At 50.4% G+C, this 15,823-nt stretch overlaps 1 protein-coding gene across 6 annotated transcripts; it reads right to left on the bottom strand.

The window, feature by feature from the left end:
* Positions 1 to 4,497: 4,497 nt before the first annotated feature.
* Alad (aminolevulinate dehydratase) lies at positions 4,498 to 15,708 on the bottom strand. 6 transcript variants are annotated; one of them, XM_041632254.1, is made up of 12 exons: positions 15,598 to 15,708; positions 9,420 to 9,602; positions 8,710 to 8,760; positions 8,108 to 8,204; positions 7,244 to 7,379; positions 7,056 to 7,139; positions 6,879 to 6,967; positions 6,311 to 6,366; positions 6,141 to 6,228; positions 5,972 to 6,058; positions 5,585 to 5,714; positions 4,498 to 4,633 (listed from the first exon to the last, which is right to left on the bottom strand). In XM_041632254.1, exons 2-12 carry the CDS (start codon positions 9,530 to 9,532, stop codon positions 4,572 to 4,574), a joined length of 993 nt encoding a protein of 330 aa, XP_041488188.1. In that variant the 5' UTR covers positions 9,533 to 9,602; positions 15,598 to 15,708; the 3' UTR covers positions 4,498 to 4,571. The 6 variants fall into 6 exon arrangements, with proteins under 6 accessions (XP_041488188.1, XP_041488191.1, XP_041488193.1 ...); XM_041632257.1 differs by having other exon boundaries at positions 9,420 to 9,721; positions 15,598 to 15,700; XM_041632259.1 differs by having other exon boundaries at positions 15,594 to 15,613.
* Between the last annotated feature and the right edge of the window lie 115 nt (positions 15,709 to 15,823).

Here is a 15,823-nt window from a genome sequence, read left to right as displayed (position 1 = left end):
AGAACCGGGAACGTACTCTTCCTACAACTGATCCACACCCTGGGCTTCTGGTTTTTCCAGAGTTTCCCTGTGTAACAGTCCTAGCTGTCCTGGAACTAGCTCTTGTAGACCAGGCTGGCCTCAAACTCACAGGGGCTCACCTGCCTCTGCCTCCCGAGTGCTGGGATTAAAGGTGAGCGCCACCACTGCCCGGCTGGGTTTTTAATTGTAATCTCACTTGTTTGTGAGCTGTGTAAATGAACAAACATGGCAGGCACATTCTTGTATCTTCCTTTGATTCTAAGTTTTATTAATCCACATCACACTGTGTGGCTGTCTTGTTCCTTTTCAGAACTATAACATTTCATAATCAAGATGGAATACACCTCAATGCTGATGGCACTGGGTTAGTTTCAGTCTGGGATGATCACACATACTAGAAAGTGTTCTGAACAATTTTCTCTCGGGTTGGTCTCCAACCTTGGCTTATGATCCTCCCATCTAGGTAGCTGAAAACAGCAGGCACATGTGAACCTACTAAGTGTGTCTCAGAGAACACCAGTAAATACTTTTGATAAATACCTAGGAGTGGCAAACAGGATACCCTCATCAAGTATGCTTCCTTTCAGTAGACAGACTTCTGAAATGGCTGTACTAGTAACTAGAAGTCTCTTGTTTTGCATTCTCAAAGGCCATCTACCTTTCAGTGTTAGAAAAAAAGGATTGACGACAACTCAATGCTCCCCACCCCTTTGGTGCTCATGCATGTGATTTTGCGAGTTATGTTGCATGGGATAGCCTTGAACTCACGATCCTCCTGCCCCAGGTGTCCAATGCTGGGTTTATAAGAATGTGCTACCACACTTAAGAGATGAAAATGGAATGCAGAATAACAGGAGCTGAGATCAATCCCCCTGCCTGCACAAACTGGCAAACCAGTCCCAGTGTGCAAAAGTGGGCATGTGGTAGTCAGAAGACATGTTTTGGAAGTTAATTCTTTCTTTTCAGTGGGTGCTATGGATTATATTCAGGTGAGGCTTGCAAGGCAAGCATTTAGATGTTGAGTCACCACTTCCAAGAAGTAAACCTTTAAACTTATTGTTATTTTGGCTTTTGTTCTATTCACTAATCCAAATACAGAGGGTAAGCTTTGACAGATTGTTGGATCAGGTTCGAGGAAGTGAGTGACACCAGCTCAGCTCAGCACATAAAAGGAGACACCCAGACTTAGAAATGCATCTCAGGCAGAGAGGACCATTGCCAGCCTTTCATGCAATGGGGCAGCTCAACTGTTGCCCCTTAGTTCATAGTGAGTCAAATGGCAGGCATGTGACCAAGCAGAGCAGGGGAGGGACAGAATGGATCTTTTTTCTGAGATTACAAACCTTAGGGGTCCTTTCAGGGTTACAGGGTTCACAGTTTACTGGGAAGGCTTATCTATAGTAATAAAGTCTACACAAGGCCAAGAGTAAGTCTTTGACCCAGGGACACTTCTGGTCTTATCAAGATCTTGGCGTGAAAACCAGTTGAGCTGCTTTTTCTATTTAACTGTTTTAGCCTGCAATCAAACCCACCCAGAATCTGGTGCGCCACAAATCACAGGCCCTTCCTCTGTGGAACTGCAGTTCACGTGGGACAAGGGCTGGAAACCCATGGTCTCCACTCTGGGGAGTTAGGTAGCTGGCTAAAATGCCAAACTACAGCCTAAACTGGCACATTTGAGAACGAAAAACCAAGTCTTACTCATTGAGGCTTCTGATGCCTCGCCAGCCTGTGAAAGTCTATTTCTCTATCCAGAGATGGGCGCAGATTCACAGGAAGACGGCAACCTTTCCAGATGACTCTGTCCCTTCCCGATTGTAAAAAAATGACCCTACTCTGCAGCTGGGATTCGTCTAGAAGTCCTGGCAACCATCCTGCTCTAACTTCATGGGCACAATTGCCCCTCCTACCCTAACCTAGATGCAACTGCTTTCTAAAGATGTCACCAAGTGGACACTTTAGGTGACAAGACTCCAGGGGGCGCCACTGACACCTGAAGGAAAATGGGTTCTTGGGCCTTCCTGCATGCCAAAGTCGATCAAACACAAGTGCCAGCCCTGCATTCACTGCTGCTTACTGGAGGATGTCAGGAAGTGGAGTTAGGTCAGAATGCCACAAATATGGCCTCGGAGGAGTGCCATCAAATCTCTAAACAGACCTGTCATTGCCAAGAATCCCAAGCTAAACTTACCTTGGACCTGTTTTCTTCACTAAATGGCCCACCTCCCACCTAGTCAAGCAAGTTCATCTCTCAGTCCAATTTACCTCTAATTATGTCCTAAATACATCTATTTTGCATCCCTATGATCACTTAGCCCACATAACTCGAACACCTCATCTGTATCATGTATCATGTTAAGAGGTCATTCTGCTGACATTCTTGAAATGCCTTTCCACCTTGGAATAAAGTTAGGGAGGTGTGACCCCCACTCTTGAGGTCACCTGCTTGTATATTTCCTGGTATGACAGCCACTCGTCCTGTGCTCATAGCTTTGGGTCCCAGGAACTTTGCACAATGGTTCTTTCCCTAGAACATTCTTGCCCAATTCTGTCTCAGCTTAGCTGCTCATCCAAATATTGGTCCTTCAGGGAACAATTCTCTGAACCTTCAGAGGTCAGGACCTGGCGACCTTCACACTTCGCTTGTCTCTGCTCAGCGTCTACAGTAAGTTCCTGGGTACATCAGTTAACATGGTGTACCTGCAGGGCAGCACCATCTTCTGGCTTTCTGCACTGACTTGGTGACGATGGCTCCGGGATGGCCAAGGAAAGCCACCCCCTAACACATGAACCATTTTAACTGGAGAAGAGCTCAGAGGCGGTGGAACATGTCTAGGAGTTAAGACAGTTCTAGTCTGATATACTTCTGGCCCAATGATGGCATGTCTCAAATTAGTGATCTGAGCTCCAGACTGTCGATCTAGGCTCAGGCTCGCAGAAAGGGAATGTTTAGGACTCTTAAGACCTGATTTTGCAGAGAACCTAGACAACAAAGAGGACCTTAAGAGAGACATACATGGATCTAATCTACATGGGGAATAGAAAAAGACGACTCGGGAGGCAGAGGCAGGTGGATCTCTTGAGTTCGAGACCAGCCTGATCTACAAGAGCTAGTTCCAGGACAGGCTCCAAAACCACAGAGAAACCCTGTCTCGAAAAAAAAAAAAAAAACAAACAAACAAACAAAAAAACCCAAAAAGACAAGATGTCCTGAGTAAATTGGGAGTGTGGGGAGACTGTGGAAGAGGGCAGTAGGTAGGAGAGGGGAGAAGGGAGGGAGGAAAATACACAGCTCAATAGAAACTTTTAAAACCCTGATTTTGGAGGCCACCTTTCACAAGGCGAGAAACAGGAAGCTCAGCTCTTATGGGTCAGTCACAGCTCTAAATGAAAGTTACCAAGAGTTAGGACCAGTCTGACTGCAGAAGCTGCCAGTTTATAACCCAATAATTCTACATTTTAAAAATGGATTTCATTTCGCTTTAGTCTGAACTTGCTTTGGTGCTACAGTGAGGACTCTGAAGAGGGGTGAGCTGCAAACTAGACCTAGCTAACGTTCATTAGTGGCAGTGCGTGTCAGATGTCAGGTGAACTGAAAGCAGCTGGTGCTTAAGCTGCCATAGACACCCCCACTCCCTGCCGTCCCTTATTCCCTTCCACCAAAATCTCTAGTCCTCTTTCCAGAGTCTCTCTTTTTGCCTGTTTTTTTTTTCTGCCTCTGCTTCCGAGTGCTGGGATTAAAGGCGTGCGCCACCACCTCCCGGCTCTCCAGATCCCCTCTTGAAGGGCTGGGACAGCTCAGCAGCAGAGCCTGCCTTGATGGGTAGTATTCAGTCCTCAGTGGGGCAAATCAAACCACACCAGACCATCTCAGCATCATCAAGTGTGTGGGAAGTCATCACTCCAAGCTCCAGCCTGTTATTCACCATCCTCCTGGACTGTCTTCCAGTCCTGTAAAACTCCTCCTCCCAAAGGGGTCTCTGAACATCTGTCCTCTTTGTCCCTCTGAGGTCTCAGCTGAGGGGCAGCTTCTGTCTTGACCCTTTCCTTCTAAGGAAGTATCACTTCAACTGCTTTGTTATGTCTTATCTGACTCCCCTCTCTCTGTCTAGAGACAAGCTGTGTGTCCTGCTGTGTCCAAATAGCCCTGGGCAGTTCTCAGGAACTGTCTTGTGTGTGTGTGTGTGTGTGTGTGTGTGTGTGTGTGTGTGTTTTCCCTCTGCTTCTGGGATTTGAGCCTTACTAATGCATAAGTCTTCTTTGGGGTTCAAGATCCAGGTGCTCCCCTCTCGTCACAAAGCCCAAGGCCTGTGCCTAGGGCTCCTGGCTCCTGCCGAGCTGAAGCCACACCCCAGAAGCAGGGAGATGAATCTCTGGGCTGAGCCAGGGTGGGAAAGAGAGTGGGAGCTCAGCATGTTGGCAGGACCACCCATGGTGCTGCACCCGCCAACAGCACAGGCAGGAAGACGGCACAGGCACAGTTCCAGCATTTACTTTGGTTTCACTCAAGGCCCAAGGAGCTTTGTCAAGATCAAATCCTATACTCTCCATCATTCTTCCTTTAGCCACTTCAGCAACTGGGGTGTAAAGTAGGTAATGATAATGTCGGCACCTACATAGAAAACAAAAACGAGAGGGTTATGACATCAGCTCTTAGCACACTTGGGAGAGGAGGGCCAGGCAGGGAAGGACCACCATGGAGTCGCAGCCTAAGACTGAACCTGGGGCCAGATTTGCTGATGTGTGGTATGTGCAGAAGAAGCAGGCAAGCACTAGCCTGAATGTCCCAGCTGTCCGGGGAAACCAAGGCCCAGTGCGGCACTGAGACCAAACTACAGACATTTCTAGCTGAGGCTCTTTCTCCTCTGCCATGTCACTCTGAGATCCAGCCAGACTTAGACCCATGTCAGAAAGCAAATAACTACCCACAATTCCAATTCCAGTTCCCAGTGATCTGATGTCCTCTTGTGGCCTCTGCAGGCACTGCGCATACATAATACCCCCCTCTCCGTCTCTCTGTCCCTCCATCCCTCTTTTTGAGACAAGGCTTCTCTGTATCTTTGGTGGTGCCTGTCCTGGAACTAGCTCTGACCAGACTGGCCTCAAACTCAGAGATCTGCAGGCCTCTGCCTCCTGAGTGCTGGGATTAAAGGTGCGTGCCACCACCGCCAGGCTTCAATTTGCTTTTTTCTATGGACTTTTCTGGTAAGTGGGGATAACAGGCGTCTGCTGTTAAACCCACCCTGACGACCAGGATGGTCTGTGATAGTAGCAAAACCTGCTCCCATTTATAAGGTAATACGAGTATACACTGCATATTATCTCACTCCTCAGGACAGTATGTACAAAGTGGCTTGCCCAAGCTCTCACAAGCAGAAAGCCGTATGGTGGTCCTATTCCTGTCATCGCTGCAGTTTTCTGCCCTTCCTCACACTCTTCTCTATTTGTGCCTGGTGATCCGAACTGGGCAAAGAATCCGAGCTTCTCAAGACTTTTGCTTCTTTCTTGGGCAGAGTGCCCATCATGCCCTGTGGCACAAGTCACGAACCCCACCCCTGCTTACCAGCTCTGCGGAAGGCAGTTACAGCCTCCAGTACAGCAGTCCTGAGATCAAAGGCCCCAGCCTGGGCTCCGTGCCACAACATGGCAAACTCTCCTGACACCTGGTATACCGCGAGGGGGAGCTCGGGGTGCTGCAGAGAATGGCAGATGGGGTCAAGTGACTGTCCCTTCCTTCCTGCCCCGTCTGAATAATCACTGCCACTGAGAGCCAGCTCACTCTGAAACCGTCCGTCCACAGCTGTCTAGGTGCTGCCATGAGCCACGCAGAACTAAGCAGGGTGGGAGAGGGTTCCTGTTCTGGCTCAGAGATTGATTCTACAGCCCCCCTCTCCCATTTAGGGTCCATTATAAAGGGGACAACCTCTCCCACCCTACATTCTGTCCTTACCTTGTCCTTCACCTCCCGCACCACATCCAGGTAGGGCAATCCTGGCTTCACCATGAGCATGTCAGCTCCTTCCCGAATGTCCCGGGCCTAGGGATAAGGGCAAAGTGTGGGTAGCGCCTGAGACAGGGACAGGACAGGTGGGTATGGGGTTTAAGTTGAGATCACTCACGACTGCACGGAGGGCCAGGCCACGGGCTCCAGGAGGCAGCTGATAACAGCGGCGGTCCCCAAAAGCTGGGCTCGACTGAGCTGCATCCCTGCAAAGAATATCACAATGCTGGGGTCCAGCGTCAGGAGACTGGGCCAGGAATTTAATAGACCACTGTTGACTCCACTCACCGGAAAGGGCCATAGAAACAGGAGGCAAATTTGGCACTATAGCTCATCACAGAGACCTAGAGAGAAGACAGTAGAGTCTAGGCCGAGTCAGCCCTTCCCAAATCCCAGGGGTCAAACAAGGGAAGGTCCTCAGGGAGGAATCAAAGGACCTATAATCTAGTCTCTGAACACTAGGCCTTGAGGTGTAACCCAAAGGGCTCACCCAGCATCGCTCTCAATTCTGAGACACACTGTTGTACTGGCTCACGTGTGGGTACGTGTGTGTGCACACGCATGCGGAGCACAGACAATAGCAGCTTTCCTTAGGTGCCAGCTACGGTTTCTGAGATAGGATCTCTCACTGGCCTACAACTTTACCAAGGGTAGGCTAGCAGGCCAGCAAGCTCCACCTCCCCATCACTGGGATTACATACACACACCACGCCTGCTTCTTACATGGGTTAGAAGATCCGAACTCAGGTCCTCACACTTGCAAGCAAGTGCTTTACTGACTGAGCCATATTCCGAGGGCTGCCCAGGCCCTCTCCGTCCATCCAACCTCACACCCCGCCCTGCCCTCAGGTCATACCCTGTTGCCAAGTCCGTGTTTTAGCAGGGCAGTCTTGATGGCTTCGACACGTCCGTCCATCATGTCTGATGGAGCTACAACCTGACATCCTGAGGGACAGAGGGTGACCTTCAGAATTCTGGATCTTTCTTGCCCACATGCTGACTCCCTGTCTCTGCTACTAGGGCACTCACTCACCTGCCTTGGCATAGGCCAGTGCCACCTCTGCCAACCGCTGTCGGCTTTCCTCAGCTAGGAATGCTCCTTTCTCACTCAGGAGGCCTGGGAGACAAGATGGTGGATTGGGAGTGCACCTTGGCCCTTGTCTGTCCCCACCCTGGGGGACTGCTGGGCTGAGATAACACGGTCTGTATGCAGGAGCTCACCACAGTGACCATGGGAGGTGTAGGGGCACAGGCAAACATCACAGGCCACTAGGAGGTCAGGGAAGATCTTCCTCAACAAGCGGACGGCCTCAACAGCCGGGGAGTCCTCAGAGTCAGCTGCAGAGCCCTGTTCGTCCTGGAACCGGGGAAGGACAAGGCGATACATCTATTACACACCTTTTCAGAAGGTATGCTGGCTGCCACCGAAGAACACAAGCCCAGCCCCATTTACAGAGTACAGCAGAACCACCCAGTTAGGCTGTCACAGGCCTACTCGTGAGCTTCCTGACCTGGGGTCAAAGGCAAATACAGCAATGCGACTATGGCCCCCAAAGCCTGCCCAGAGCAGAGCAAGGCCACAGTGAGCACAGCGCTTCAGTCCTCTCTCCCTCGGGCTTCCTTTGTCTTTCCTTCCTTCTTATATGTGTGTGTGTGTGTGTGTGCGTCCGCATGTGGAGAGCACAGGCCAAAACTGGGTGTCTTCCTCAATCACTATCCACGTTAGTTTAATTTTTTTGTTTTGGAAGTAGCATCTCACTTACCATGTAGTCTGGCTGGCCTAGAACTAGCTGTATAGACCATGCAGGCTTTGAACTCAGAGAGAGGCTGCCTGTTGTACCAATCTCATGCTGGGATTAAAGGTGTGTACCACCGTGCCACAGGTGTCCAATCAGGCAGACTGGCTGTCCCGCAAACCCCAGGAGCCCCAGTCGCTACCTCCTCAGCACTGGAAAACAGTCATGCACTGCCTCTCAGCTTTTCAGAATGGGTCTTGGGACTGAACTCAGGTCCTCAAGCTGGAGCAGCAAGCTCTACCAGCCCAGGTACTTCCCTCATCTTCCTCTCCACTCTTCCATTTGTTACCTTGGGAACTCTGCTGGGGACACCAAAGATCAGGACAGCGCGCAGGCCTGCTTCCACCAGGGGTCTCAGCATGTCCTCTAGCTGGTTCACGCCATACCTGGGGAAGGGCAAGGAAGCGCAAAGCGCTGAGGGAACAGGTCTCCTGCCCAGGCCTCCATGCCTTAGTCAAGCGGCAGGCTGGGGTATAGCTCTGTGGAAACACACTTGCTAGCATGTGAGAAGTCCTCAGTGAAGAGCCAAGCTGTGTAGGGTACTGGAGAGCGCCAAGCCCCACAGTCCAGGACCAAGTAGCAGCATACCCACCAGAGAGACGGGCAAACTGGGTAACAGACAGCAGAGCTATGCAGTTAGCTGTGGCAGACTCCTCCCGTCTCAAGCTCAGTTCCTGCCTACAATAGCCTCTGCCCCAATGTCCCCGATGGTGGGATGCTTGTCACTTTATGAGGTTGCCTCCCATACTAGCTAACAGTTTACTCTCCACGAAATCCTTCTTTCCAGTGTCTTTCCATATCTGCTACCTGTTAAGTGTGCTTCTACTTCCTGGCACCTGCACCTGTGCAATCTTTCCTTCCACCATCCCTGCCATCCACTATAACCCCTACCTGGCCACTCCTGGGAGGCTGGCAATAGGCTGGACATCATCAGGAACATCCCTGCAAGAGTTGGAGAGGGTTACGAATTAATGGTTGTGTGGTTGAGAAGGATGGGATGTCTGAGCCCCCAAGCCCAGGCCTAATAGTAACAGGAACAATAATAGCATGGCAGTAAGAGCAACGGTACTGAAGGACTTGACTCTGAGTTCAGAGGGTCCTTGTGTCCGAGCCAAGCATCTCCTTTAGCCTTAGGCGCTTCATCTGGATCCTGCGTAGATTAATTTCTTCAAGCACTTAAGATTTACCCAACAGTTCTCATGTGCTAGGTAGTGTTCTAGGTACTGATAAGAACAGTGAGCCAATCAGGCAACAATCCCTGCCCTCCAGAGTTGGGACACATAAGGAAGAGGCCAGGACTGCAGGAGCCTAGCACAGTACCTGCTATGCAGTAAGCACTCCACAAATATCTTCTGTGATTGCTAACAGTTGCCTCTTAACTCAGACATAACATCTGACCCAGATACTTCCTCCTCCTGTTTTAACCACCAAAGCTCTGGAATGGCAAGGGTAATCTTGACTTTACAACTGGAGTGATTAAGTTCTTTTCAGAGCTTGTATGGTTCCAAAGACCATAGTCCCCAACCTCACAGACCACTTTAAGGCTTCCCCCTCTCAACAGGACTGACTGCTCCAGGTCTGGCACACTGCTGGGGACTCACGTGACAAAGATGGGATAGATGAGGTTGGAGGCACTGATGGAGGTGGCAGAGGCCTGCCAGGTCCGCAGCAGTGGGTGGAAGTAGCCGCTGTGCAGTATGGACTGGTGATGCATGGTGTGGGTGGGGCACAGGGCAGCCTGCTAGATGGACTCTAGGCTCCGGGTGTCCGCTGTCCACTCAGCTCTGTGGGGGATCAACAGGAGGCTTAGGACGTGACATTTGGAGGACAGTTCTTTCAGGTTTCTGCCTCCCCTCTCTCCAGTCAACTGCAGTCCCTCCAGAACAAGGTAAGGCAGGGAATCCTGTAGAAGTTTCAGAGAAATTTCAATCTAATGATAGCATTTGGGCTGTAGTTCCCAGGACTGATAGTTAAAAAACCAAACAAACCAGTTTTCAGGGGCTGGAGAGATTGCTCATGGTTAAGAGCACTGGCTGCTCTCCCAGAGGACCTGGGTTCAATTCCCAGCACCCACATGGCAGTGCACAACTGTCTGTAACTCCAGTTCCAGAGGATCTGACACCCTCACACAGACATGAATACAGACAAAACACTAATGCACATAAAAAATTACATAAAATTTCTGGCAACTTTAAATTGTATCTTAGTAAAGAATCTGAAGATTAGAAATAAAAGAGAAACCACCGAATGGATCCTTCCTTGCACATAGTACTTGCAGAAGTACTGTTCATTCAACATTTAAACTTCATTTAATGCATTAAAAACGCCCATGATTAAGGCAGATTGAGAGGTTAACTTTTTTGCTTTTGTTTTTTTGTTTGTTGTTTTTGTTTTTGGAGACTTGTTTCTGTAACTTTGGAGCTGGTCCTCAAACTCACAAAGATCCGCCTGCTTCTGCCTCCTGAGTCCTGGGATTAAAGGCGTGCGCCACCACCCGGCTTTTTTTGTTTTGTGAACTTTTTTTTTTTTTTTTTAATGTGGTGCCATGGATCAAATTCAGGGGCTTTGCACATGGGAGGCAAGGATTCAACTACTAAGTTACAGCCCCAGCCTTAGGATTTTGTGTTGATTTTGAGGTAGGGTTTCACTATGTAATTCAGGCTGGCCTCAAACTTGCTTAGCAAGTATTTTAGATAAGCAAAAAGAAAAATGCCCTGGAATTCCGCTGCCAGAGCAAAGCACTGTTAATGCCTTGGCACGTGGACTGTGGCCAGAGGCACAATGTATTCCAAGATCAAGTACTGCGTGCATGACTGGACAGAGGGACACACATGTACCTCCCCTGTACAGTGTCCTCTTAAAGAGCTCGTACAACCAAGGAGCCTTCTGCGCTGGTCAAGTACAAACAACTGATCCTCCTGCATCTAACCCTCAAGGCTTAGGATTATGTGATTCTCAGACAGGAACCCAGGCTTCTGTGAACGCCAGGCAAGCGCTCCACCAGTCCAACTGCTTGTTTTGTGATGGCACGCTCCTCTCTTTCCCTAGGCCTACACTCTGCACAGCCTCACCCTCTCCTGCGTGGCTTCCTTCTTGCCCACTTCACAATGCCTCTTATGTAACAGTTCTTTGTGTTACTGGCTTATCTTGCCCTAGTAAACAGAGCTTCTACATGGCAGTCCTGCCTCCCACACCGTGCTCTCCCTGGACACATGGACTCTAGCACAGAGCAAGTATTTCATCACATCAAGCACAAGACAAAACTGCATGCCTCAAAAGTGATATACGCCTGAAGGAAGCCTGGGTGCCACACTGTTTTAGGAGCACCTACTGTGTGCCAGCCCCCGACAGCACCCTCACACATGCCTTTTGGAAGTCATAGGCTAATCCTGGGGGGGTGGGCAGGACCCCTAAGTACATTGCAGAGCCAGGCAGCCCAGGCCTACATGATCCTGGGACCCAGAGAGGAGGGCAGGAGAGCTTGTAGAAGAAGACAGGGCTTGGGGTCTCTTCTGTGGGATGTGTGAATCTGGCAGGGGGAAAGGTGAGGATTGCTGTGGACTGTTCTGAATACTCACGGATGTAACAGGGACCACGTGACAGAGGTGGAGGAATTGAGACAGGGACAGCGTTCTGAGCAGCAAATAGGGCACTGGCCTGACGCGCCTTTAAGAGAACTCTTGTGGCTGAGGAGATCAGACAGGAAGCAGAGGAGCAGGGGGAGGTCAGGAGGCAGCCAAGAAGCTGTCTTCTAGGGCAGATGCTCTGACCCAGGGGACAACGGAGACAGGAACAAAGCAGGAAGAGGGTAGTGGGATGAAGGGCTGGACAGCTAGTTCCATTTTAGACATTTGCTTTCAGAGATACCCTTTGGCTACTAAGCAGACAAGTTAAAAAAAAAAAACAGCCACAGAAAGTGGAGGCTGGTAGGTTTGAATCCCTGGCTCTTCGAACAAAGGAAATATCCAGGACCAGAGGGGAGGTACTTACCCAAAGTCCTGCAGCAAATCAGAAGTGGAAACAAGTCCAGAGCACTGGAATCCTTCGCTGTGCCCTGCTGTGTTTGTTTCTCAGTCCTCTCAACTAGCTCAGGGGCCCATCTTATCCCAGCTGGGGTTATCAGGACCACGCAGGACCAACCCTATCACCACACCCCTGGGTGGGCCAGCCTCATCACAGGACACGGGCGGCCAGGCCTCCTTAGAGATGTCACACTCAGCACACGCGAGGATTTATCTATCCACTTTGTGCAAAACTTGGCTCTCTTATCTTCCAGGAGTTAGCCGAGAGGTAAAATTATTTGCTCAAAACCATATAGCCAGTTAGTGAAAAAAACCAGAATTTGACCTTGTTCTGGGCTCCAGCTGGTCTCCCTCTGCAGACACTGATCTACTGAGTCCAGCAGCACAGAGCATTGAAGGTAAAACTTCAGCTCATTTAACTGCAAAAATCAATATAGCGTTCAGTGAAATAGTTAGGAAATAGAAGCCAGGAGAGGTTATGGAACTTGCTCAATGCCATTGTGGCTTGGAGCCAGGTTTTGAAACCAGGTGCATATTTGGATTCATCTGCTCAAGAACATTCTCTGTAGCAGGACCTGGCTTCTGGAATCCACACCTGCATTCCCTGGCTCTCACTCATCACCTGTAAAAGCTTAAGGGAGTAACTGATAGGCCATCTGCCTGAAAGCAAAACTTGGAGGGCCACCTAGGAGCTGTGTGGTTCTCCAAATTCTACTTCAAGGTAGCTTGGAACTATGGGAGAAGTGCAGAGGTGTGGGCGGTGGGAGCTATGGGGGGAAGTGCAGAGGTGTGGGCGGTGGGAGCTATGGGAGGAGTGCAGAGGTGTGGGCGGTGGGAGCTATGGGGGGAGTGCAGAGGTGTGGGCGGTGGGAGCTATGGGGGGAGTGCAGAGGTGTGGGCGGTGGGAGCTATGGGGGGAGTGCAGAGTGTGGGTGGTGCGAGCTATGGGGGGAGTGCAGAGGTGTGGGCGGTGGGAGCTATGGGGGGAGTGCAGAGGTGTGGGTGGTGGGAGCTATGGGGGGAGTGCAGAGGTGTGGGCGGTGGGAGCTATGGGGGGAGTGCAGAGGTGTGGGTGGTGGGGCACTACAGCAGCTCCTGTTTGCTTCTTGTGGGACTGAACTCCTGGAACCCTGTGCTCCATTACTGAGCTACATCCCCAGCCAGAACAGCACAACTTGGATTTTGTTAAATGTTGAAGATTTTATGCCTAGGAGTATTTTGCCTATGGGCATGTAAATGCATCATGCATTTGCACTGACGGCAGAGTTCAGAAGGATATAGACAGATTTTTTCTTAAGGCTGCCAGCTCACAAAAAAAATGACACGGAGACTTATTAATTATAAAAGCTTGGCCTATAGCTTCTTGTCTCACTAGTTCTTATAACATTCCATTCAGCTGCATGCTGCCACGTGGCTAGTGGCTTTTACTTCTGCATGTCTTATATCCTCTGCATCTGGCTGGCGACTCCATCTTTCTTCTTCCCAGAGTTCTCTCTGTCCAGAAGTCCCTGTTATACCTCCAGCCTAGCCAGTTATTGGCTGTATAGCTGTCTATTAAACCAATCACACGGACATATCTTTACATAGTGCAATCAAATATCTCACAAGAGAAGGGGCTGTGGGATCCCCTGGAACTAGAATTACTTATGGTTGTTGAGCTACTATGTGGAGTCTAGGAACTGAGCCCAGGTCCCCTGCACTGAGACTAAGAGTAGTATCTTTTGCCCAGGTTTAGGTTTTTATTTTGCCTGTCACCAGAAAAAACTCAGAGAGATGTAGTGCAAATTAAAAAGAAAAAGAAGAGTCCTATGTAACCCTTCACACTTGGATAGGAGAAATGAAGGATGGAAGGAGGCTGGCTCACACCGTGGACGAGGCTCCTGACTTACTCCACAGTCTGTCACAGCAGATGTTTCATTCAAGTCCACACGGTGGAGAGGTGCCTGGAGTTGCTTCTGCTTCACAGAATCAATTCTAGATCAGAATTTTCCTTTGAGAGTTCTTTTGGAGTCTGGAAGATTCTCAAACAAGGGCAGGGCATTTTCCCCAAACTCAGGGAGTTTGCAAACTTCAGCTTCAGTACCATGCACTAACAGGAATACAGGACCACAGGGACCCAGCTCACCTTCTCCCTCATTTAAAAGGGCCTCCCTCTGCTAGCAAGCTGCGCAAAGTGGACAGAAAGAACTGTTTCTGATTGCTTTTCGGGCTGGGGGGGGGGACTTAATTGGGGGAGGGGGAGAGAAATGGGAGGCGATGGCGGGGAAGAAACAGAAATCTTTAATAAATAAATAAATTTAAAAAATAAAAAAAAGAAAATACATTTAAGGTTAGGAGACTTGAGTATTAAACTTGTGCACATGAAAAAAAAAACTGTTTCTGGGTTAAACAGCCCCACTGTCGACTCTAACTTTGGGCAAGGCCTTTTAGATGCCCCCTTTCAAAATCTAAAATGTGTTGATATTATCAAGTCGATGAGATAGCGATGAGGTGTGTCTGACGTGCCAGCAGCACAGTAAGCGGGGGTGAGCACACAGTTCTGTGACCCTGCAGCCAGTGCTGAGGAGAGAATGGGGATCCAGCAGCAAAGTAAGCGGGGGTGAGCACACAGTTCTGTGACCCTGCAGCCAGTGCTGAGGAGAGAATGGGGATCCAGCAGCATGTGCTGGATAAGGAGGAGGAGAGTCAAGGGAGCTCCATGGAGACACTGCAGGACCACAGAGGTTTCAGCTTTCTTAGGAGGCGATGTCCCCTAACTTTGGAGTGAGACTGCCACCAGGTGTGGCTGAGAAAGAGCTTCAGAGCCTGGGTTCCCAGGCTGTGCCCCATGGAGGATTCCAGAGGCTGTGCTCTTGGCATAGATAGAGGTGAGCTGGTGCCAGTTCTGGCAGGCTCTGCAAGGGTTGGGGAATAGACTCCTCAGGAGGGCCAGCTAGGTGGAAGGTCTAACGCTGGGAAGTCTGAAGCATTCTCAAAACGGCCCAGGAAAGGCAGCTACGGGCAGTCGGACCTGAATACTTTAGCTGCCACCTGCCACAGTATTAGGAGGGATCAGACAGAAAACTAGACCTTGACTGGTCTGCTGGCGTAATCTCCCCTGCCAGGGTTTAGCCATTTCAAACTATGAGTTGCTTTTCCCAGATTGCTATAAAATTCTGGCTGGTAAAACTGAACTCTGAGAAGGACATAAGAACAGGGCAGCAGGAAATCTGGTCCAAAATTCAGGAGTCCAGCAACCCTCAATTCTCACTTTGGCCTTTGACACTAGAAGAACAGAGTTCATACATGATATTCCCAGCAGAGATGAGCCGACTGAGAGCTCCAGGTGAGGGAGGAGGGGAGGGAAGAGGATGTGACCTAGACCTGACCACTGCTGGTAGCAGGAGAGTAAAGTGGGATTTAAAAGGCTTGGGGGCAAACTCCTGTCTCTTCATGTGGTAAACTGGGGCTTCAAGAGACCTCAATGGGTGGTTGTACTGACTGAAAGAGCAGATTGTTTTCCCCTAGCTCTCCAGCCTGCCAGACACCTCGCGCTCCCAGACTACCCCCAGCGGCCTCGGAGAAGGGAGGCGGGTGGAGGCCACTTTTGAATCCCCAAGCCTGGATGCACAAGACCGTGTAGCGGCAAGATTCCGCCCACTCTAGAGGGTGCACCAGGACTGCGTCTCCGCCGCAGCGCCAGAGCGTCAGAAGCACAATGCCATCCGGGATGCACACCCAAACCACCACTTGCCAGAGGACGGGCCCGCTCACCTACCACGGACACTGCTCCCCCGCCGCAGCTCCGCTCCTGACTCCCGCCTCTCCCGCTCCGAGAGAGCAAGTCCACGTGGGGGCGGGGCGACTCACCCGGAAGCGGCTCTCCTTCTGCCCGCCCCCACGGGCGTGCAGCCTACGCTCCCTTCAGGGCAGCCTCTGCTCGCTCGCTGGGCCTGGCCCACGCTCCGAGGGTGAAATCTTGGCCAATCTGGAGCCTTCGGGGA

The sequence above is a fragment of the Microtus oregoni genome, unplaced genomic scaffold (genome assembly GCF_018167655.1).
Source record: "Microtus oregoni isolate MIOR12 unplaced genomic scaffold, Mior012 000041F_ref0000270, whole genome shotgun sequence".
Lineage (NCBI taxonomy): Eukaryota > Metazoa > Chordata > Mammalia > Rodentia > Cricetidae > Microtus > Microtus oregoni.
Note: the sequence above shows the minus strand (reverse complement) of the source record. Positions and strands in the feature narration are given on the sequence as shown.

Excerpts from the sequence above, each read along its gene's own strand:
- Alad (XM_041632254.1), bottom strand. The coding sequence starts at position 9,532 with ATGCATCACCAGTCCATACTGCACAGCGGCTACTTCCACCCACTGCTG. Across the intron at positions 8,761-9,419 it reads ATCTATCCCATCTTTGTCAC|GGATGTTCCTGATGATGTCC; the intron begins GTGAGTCCCCAG and ends CAACTCTTGCAG. Across the intron at positions 6,059-6,140 it reads GCCTGGCCCTCCGTGCAGTC|GCCCGGGACATTCGGGAAGG; the intron begins GTGAGTGATCTC and ends CCTTATCCCTAG.